The sequence below is a fragment of the Capsicum annuum genome, chromosome 2 (assembly GCF_002878395.1).
Source record: "Capsicum annuum cultivar UCD-10X-F1 chromosome 2, UCD10Xv1.1, whole genome shotgun sequence".
In the NCBI taxonomy this organism is placed as follows: Eukaryota; Viridiplantae; Streptophyta; class Magnoliopsida; order Solanales; family Solanaceae; genus Capsicum; species Capsicum annuum.
In genome coordinates this window covers 104,983,965-104,991,442 of record NC_061112.1, presented here as the reverse complement: position 1 = coordinate 104,991,442, position 7,478 = coordinate 104,983,965, and the positions used below count along the sequence as shown (strand labels likewise).

Here is a 7,478-nt window from a genome sequence, read left to right as displayed (position 1 = left end):
AAGTTTCATAAATGGCATATTAAGTTTATTTTCATCCATCATTTCCTTCAAATTTGAAAAATTAAGCAATAACTTATTGTTTAGTTTTTAATTTATTCTTATTATTAACTGTATTCATTTTGTAAATAATTGATTTTATTATATTCAAAGGATAATATAATAAATTTATCATTTCAATTTGGTAGTCCTATATTTATTTTTGGTCCATTTAAACAATAATATTTTTTTTCTTTTTCGATAATTCTTTAATTTTAATTTTCTACGTGATATGTTAGAACCACAAGATTAAAATATGTCTTAAAATATTATGCTGAGAGACAAAAAGACAAAGAAAAGAATTATCAATAATGTAGACAAAAATCATAAAATAAAAGAACTAGAATTTATATATATATTTTTTTAAAAGAGGCGAGAGGTCATAAGAAATTACAAACGGTGAATATCCATCATTCATAAAAATTCAAAGAGAGTTAATGCTGCCTACACGTAGTAACTATAGTGTTTGAAGAAAAAAAAAACTATTTTTCTTTTTTCAAAATATTCTCTACTTTTCTTTTTGTAAAATTAAAGAAAATATTATTCAGAAAATGTTTTTGAAGAATACTATTTATTAGGCAAAACAAAAACATTGCTAAGTTCATGTTCTACAATTTTAATATCTGAATAAATAAAAATATGAGATGAAATTAATGATATATTAATGGGCACCAAAATTTGTGAGGAATATATTTTTCTTACTAAATTGGGAGAATATTTTTTTCAAAACTTGTTCACTTGACTATGGTTTTCATACTTGCTAATTTAATGTATAATTTTGATATTTAATATTAATTAAGACACATATCTCTCATCTAATTAATTTTGAAATTAGTTATTTCGGGATTAATTATCCCACCATATATATAAAATAACTTATTCCACCACTAAGGTATAAATGATGGGATAAATAATTTCATGACTAGCTAATACCTCCAACCAAATATGAGTTAAAATAATCCTGCACTTTATTCCGAGATTAGTATAGCTTATACCTAATTTCGAGATTAATTTAGAATAGAAACTTATCCTATTTTTGATTGGGACAAAATGTATGGAATAGCTCATTCCAGAATTAGTTATTTCGAGATTGTAGTATTTTTCTTATCCCTCCTTGAGAGTAAAATAATTAATTTCAAAATAGCTAATCCCGAAATAACTTGTTTTCCAACAAAACGACCCCTAAATTTATACTTAATGAAATGGAGAGAATGAGTAATGGATGGATAAACTACGTAAATGACTCTCCTAATGAGTGACTTCATTTTTTTGATTCTCAATAAGAAATGTGTACAAAACTAGCATTCCTTTTTTTTTAAAAAAAAAATGTATAAGACAAATATCTATTCGCCCTTATATATGTCAAATATTTCTAAACAACTCCATAATTATTTACCTTTCAATTTCTATCCTTTTTTTTCTTTTTTATTTTACAATGAGTTTTTTTTTTTTTCTCGACCGTTACTTATTTTCCTATTCTCCTTTGAACTTCTGTTTTTTTTTCTTTTTTTCTTTTACTTTGATTTTTTCTTTTTTTCTTTTTTTAGTTTTTCTCAACTTTTACTTTTTTCCTTTTCTCCTCTCAACTTCCACTTTTTAACTATTTTTTTCTTTTTTATTCTTTTTTGTTAATTATTTTTTCTTTTCTATTTTTGTCTTTGGTAATTTTTCTCGGCCTTTATCTTTGTTTTGTCTTTTTTTTTTCTCAACCCGTATTTTTTTCTCCTCTCAACTTCTATATTTTTTTCTCTTTTTTATTTTGTTTATTTTCCACAACTTTTATTATTTTTTTCTCTTTCTTTTCTCCTCTCAACTTCTATATTTTTTTCTCTTTTTTTATTTTGTTTGATTTTTATTTTTTTCTTTTTTCACAACTTTTATTATTTTTTTCTCTTTTTTTTCTTCGATTCTTTTCAAACGACAAGTTATGTTCCTTGGAAAGAGTTGATACTATCACGTTGTATTTTAATTTATGATATATTTCATAAATTTTGTCAGAGAGGCAAGACTTAGGACTTTTAAATAACAAGTAACGTCTCATTGACAAGAATTTACGCTACTATATTGTGTTTTGCTTTATGAGATATTCTATAACTCTTAACTTAAAAGCATGATCTAGCCTAAAGACTTTCAAACAACAAGTCATAACCCACGAGTAAGAGTTGACACTATTATATTATGTTTTGATTTATGAGATATTTTATAACTCTTGCCTTCGAGGCATGACTCATCCCAAGGATTTTCAAATAACAAGTTACATACGTTGAGCAAGAGTCAACACTACTACATTGTGTTTTTTACTTATGAAATGCTTGTAGCTCTTGCCTTAGAGGAAAAATTTAGTCTAATGGCCATCAAACATCAAGTTATGCTTCATGGATAGGAGTTGACACTATCACATTGTATATTGATTTATGAGATATTCTATAACTCTTTTCTTAGTTAGAGGCAAGACTTAGCACAAGGGCTTTCAAATAACAAGTTACCCCCTATGGGCCAGCGTTGACACTATCACATTGTATATTGATTTATGAGATGCTCTATAACTCTTGTCTTAAATGTGAGACTTAATTCAAGAGCTTTCAAAAAACAAGTTACGCTCATGGGTAGAGCTGGCACCACCACATTATATTTTGATTTATGAGATACTCCATAACTCTTACCTTAGAGGCAAGACTTTGACTATGGATATTTTAACAACAAAGTATGTCCCATGGGCAAGAGTTGATACAAACACATTGTGTCTTGATTTATGAGATGTTTTATAAATCAAGGACTTTCAAACAAGTTATGCCTCATGGGTAAGAGTTGATACTACCATATTATATTTTGAGTCATGCGATGTTCAATAACTCTTGCCTTAGAGGCATGACTTAGTCCAAGAACTTTCAAACAAGAAATTATGCCTTATGGGTGAGAGTTGAACTACTCCACCATGTCTTGATTTATGAGATGTATGTTCCATAACTCTTGCCTTAGCTATGAGTAAGAGTTGACACTACCACATTATGCCTTAATTTATGGGATGCTCTATTCGTCTTGCCTCTAAGACAAGACTTAGCCTAAGAACCTTCCACAAAAAAAAAAGTTACGCCCAATGGGCAAGTGTTGGTACTACAACATCGTGTTTTGATTTATGAGATATTCAATAACTTTTTTTATTAGAGGCAAGACTTATCCCAAAAGACTTCAATGTCAAAGTGAAGAAGATCTCTTTACAGATTATCCAACTTTCTATTTAGTAGCAAAATATAATACAAGTTTAGAAAAAAGAAAAAAGAGAAGAAAAAGAAGATTGAGGAAAAAAATAAAGGTTAGAAAAGAGAAGAATAAAAATTTTTAAAATAAAAAATAAAAAGAAAAAAATGGGATGAAAAAAATAAAAATAAAGTTTGAGAAAAAAAGAGAAATGATGAAAACAAAAAATAAAAGAAAATAAAGGTTGAGACGATGAATAACAAAAAAGAGAAATGAAGAAGTAGATAATGTTTGAGGAAAAAAGAGGAAAAAAAGTAAAAAAATAAAAATAAAAGTTTAGACGAATGAATTAGAATATGAAAAAAGAGGAAAAAAATAAAAATCAAGGAAAAATAAAAAAGAAAAAAACGCAAAAAAATAAAAATGGGAGTTGAGAGATACATGAACAATGTAAAAATATTTGAGGTGTAGAGGGACAAAAATATACTTGTAATATATATAAAAAAGAAGGAAGACTAATTTTTAAAGACTTTTTTTATATGGGACAAAAATACAAAGCCACCCGCTATGAAGACTATACCATGTAATTTTCTTGTAATGGAGGAGAGTCAAATCTCTTTCGAATGGGCCCGACCCAATAGATACTTCCCACAATATCAATTAAACATGTGTAGCAAATTGCAATCACTTTTTATTCATCTTCTTTCTTGGTGAAATATCTTTGAAGTTTTTGATAACGTTAAGAGACACGTAATTAAATTTTTATGGAATTAATGGTATGGAAATAAAAATATTATTGTAATGATTGAGATCAGATAACTTTTCCAAAAGAAGAAAGTAGAGTGGGGCTAAGTAGGCTGGGGCGATAGGTATTTGTGAAAACTTGAATATGATAAGATGGTGAAAATTTAGAGGACCACGAACTCAATGATTCAAATTTCAAAATGCTAAATGCCAAATATTAATGTTCATTGATCATCTCATTTGATGCTAAGCAAATTATAGAGGTAGATGTGCAATGAAGGTTAATTTGAAATAATGATGGGTAAAGTGTCCCTTAAAAAATAGCTTCAAATAGGAAAACAAATATGTAACGGCGTAGGAAATATCCGGAAATAGTTAATTGGCATAGTTAAAGTTTAAAATAATTATTATTTGCAGTTAAGATTTTGATTAAATAGCTAATACCAAGTTTATTGGGTAGAAAATAAGTTTCATAAATGATAGATCAAGCTTATCATCATTCATCATCTCCTTCAAATTTGAAAAATCAAAAGATAACTTATTGTTTAGTTCCAAATTTATCCTTTAACTTTTTGTTTATTATTATCTATACTCATTTTTCAAATAATTGATTTTATTAATTTTCAAAGGGTAATATAATAATAAATTCACATTTCAATTTGTTTGTGTTACTTTTATTTTTAGTCCGTTTCAAATTTTTCTTTTTCCTTTTTCGACAAATATTTAATTTCAATTTTCTACCTAGTATGTTACAACCACAAAATTAAAATATATTTTGATACAATCCACATTTCTTTAATTTACGATCACGAGATTCAAATGTTTTTTTTTATTTATCTTAAATCTCATGCCAAGTCAAAATCAATTGAACAAGTTGGTCGAAAGGAAAAGAGGGGAGTGCTGGCTAAAATGGAGGGATGAATATGGTATGACTATAAATAGAAGGCTTCATTAGTGACAACTCACAGGGAAGAAAGCATTACAGAAATCAAACATGACAAAGTGTTTATTCCTTTTAGCTCTGTGTCTGCTTCCCTTTGTGGCTCTTTCATCAACTTTCAGCTCCCATAATCCCATTGAGTTACCCACTGCTACTGTTTCCCCTAAGTTCCTTGACTTACACAAGGCTAAATCTACTTCTACCTTGTCTGATGATCCGGTAGTACATACCATTCTGTATAGCCCAGTTACTCCTGATGAAACTTACCGCATGGGTAACACTGATGGGGGTGTCCTAGGTGGTTATATTTATCTAGGTAAAGCCCCAAATTCAGATTCCCCTTGTCCAGACGCGCCTTTCAAGTACAACGGCGAAGGCGGAACTTCACATAGTGCTATCAGACTCATTCCGTATAAAAATATTGGGAAACCACCTAGCATCCATGAAAACCAAGACTTTAACATCCAGTTCACTGAGTACAATTCTGGTTGTTCGAATTATACAACTTGGAAAGTAGAAGAGCAACACGGTGCTACTATAAAAGGGGTTAGTTTGGTGTCGACTAAGGGAGGAACCATAGGACAAGTAGATAGCAGTTGGTTCAGGTTAAAGAGTTACTCGTCCGAATACGCAACTGGTTACCAGTTGTTGTGGTGCCCTGGTCCTATTCTTTGTCCAGCTTGCACTTCTGACGTCTGTCATTTAGCGTGGATGGTTTTAGTAGAAGGAATGAGGATGCAGATAGCAGGTGTTGTGACTACTGATGTTACTGCAGACTATTACCCTCTTGTTGTGGGTTTCGAGAACCCATAATAAATCTGCTAGCTGCAGCCACTATGTTACTTTCCACCATCTTAATTAATAATTTGTTTGCTTTCTAAATAAACCCTCTGCTAAGTATATCTTAGCATGCCAATGTTGTGTACCTTGTCGAATTGATTATTTCAGTTGGAGTGTTTGTATTTAAGTGCTTTTAAACCTATGAATAGTAATGCTTCGTTCCCCAGTAATCAATAGTAACAGAATAGAATCACATGCATAATGACGTTACGTGTGCCAACAAAGTATCATATGAATAAATTGAAAAGAAAACGGAGTGGATCAATGAACTTAGGAAGATCATATTTTATTTATGAGCTAATTTATCGCTCTATTTGAAAATTAAATCAAGGTTTGAAATAATTAAGTGGTGAACTCTCTATTTGTTCATCACCTTGCTTCATGTTCGAATTGGTAAACCACAAGAATAAACGTCATCATTGTTATAACTGAGAATTAATTTTATTATATATTTAAGCAACAACAAAAACAATGAAACAGGAAAAACCCCGAACTCTCCTGTATACTTTTCACCGACAATGAACCTTTAACGTAGATGTAATTAAAGCTCTCTTACCTTCTTACTCTCCAAAAATCAAACTGCTAAAGACTTAAAACTGATAAATCAAAAATCGATAAAAAATATCATATTGATTTGATTAATGATTTAGCATATTTAAAAATAAAAAACTGATAAATCGAACTGATAATACATAAAATCGAACTAAACTGACCGATGCACACTCCTAATTTGAATAGCTTGTTGAATTTTACAAGGCCAAAAATTGTGATCCACATATCGTAGAAAACCTTTTTACGAGATCAATGAAAGTCTTTAACTTTTTATACAACAACAACAACAGACTCAGTATATTTCCACATAGTGAGGTTTGAGGAGGGTAGAATATACACAGTCCATACCACTACCTCCGAAGAAAATTATACAAAAGTTAGAAAGCCACAGATATGAAGTAATGCAGTCAAATTACGAGTTTAACGTTAAAATTAAATCCAAGAAATATACGTTCTGCATACTAATCATGTCAACCATCGAAAAATTATACTATAGAGTATTTCAATTGATAAATACATTAGTTTAGGAGACTTGCGGGTTTCTTCATAGCGGAAATAATCTATAGTAACCACAACTCGTGTGACCGATCATCAGGAATATTAACAAAGCGGATAAACTCTTTTTATCTACAACCTAGATATTTTTTAAAGTACACAGAGTATTTATCTCTATTATAAACTCTAGAAGTCAACAAAGTAGAAAATTATCTTTTTACCTACACCCATAATGGTCTATTTCTACAGTAAAGGTAAGGATTACCATAGAGGACAAGTAATGGACCAACGGGCTATTTAGCACTCCTCGGCTCCGGCTCCTCTTTATTACCTTTTCCTTCCATTTCATGAATACACATTTAGATGGGAGACATATATCTTATTTAATTTTTAAAGATCAAGATTATAATGTATTAATAAATATCATAGCAAGTAAAGTGATTAACTTTTGAAAAAAAAAAACTTTCTTAACTTTGTAAGATAAGATATCCCCTACAAATCTTGGTATTTTTTATATCATTAATTTATCTTGTATTTTTATATAGTTTTTATATCCAAATATTAAATTATACAGTACATTTTGAAGCTGAGAATCATCAAATAACTTTTCGTGCTAGTAAATTTATACTTGAAATATTATGTTGAGAGACAAAAAAAAAAAAAAAGAAAAAAA

General features: G+C 29.5%; 1 protein-coding gene across 1 annotated transcript; it reads left to right on the top strand.

Moving 5' to 3' along the window:
* Window positions 1-4,904: 4,904 nt before the first annotated feature.
* Window positions 4,905-5,928, top strand: LOC107861071 (aspartic protease inhibitor 10). Its single transcript, XM_016706460.2, has one exon. The coding sequence runs from the start codon at window positions 4,973-4,975 to the stop codon at window positions 5,729-5,731; it is 759 nt and encodes a 252-aa protein (XP_016561946.1). The 5' UTR covers window positions 4,905-4,972; the 3' UTR covers window positions 5,732-5,928.
* The last annotated feature ends 1,550 nt before the right edge of the window (window positions 5,929-7,478 follow it).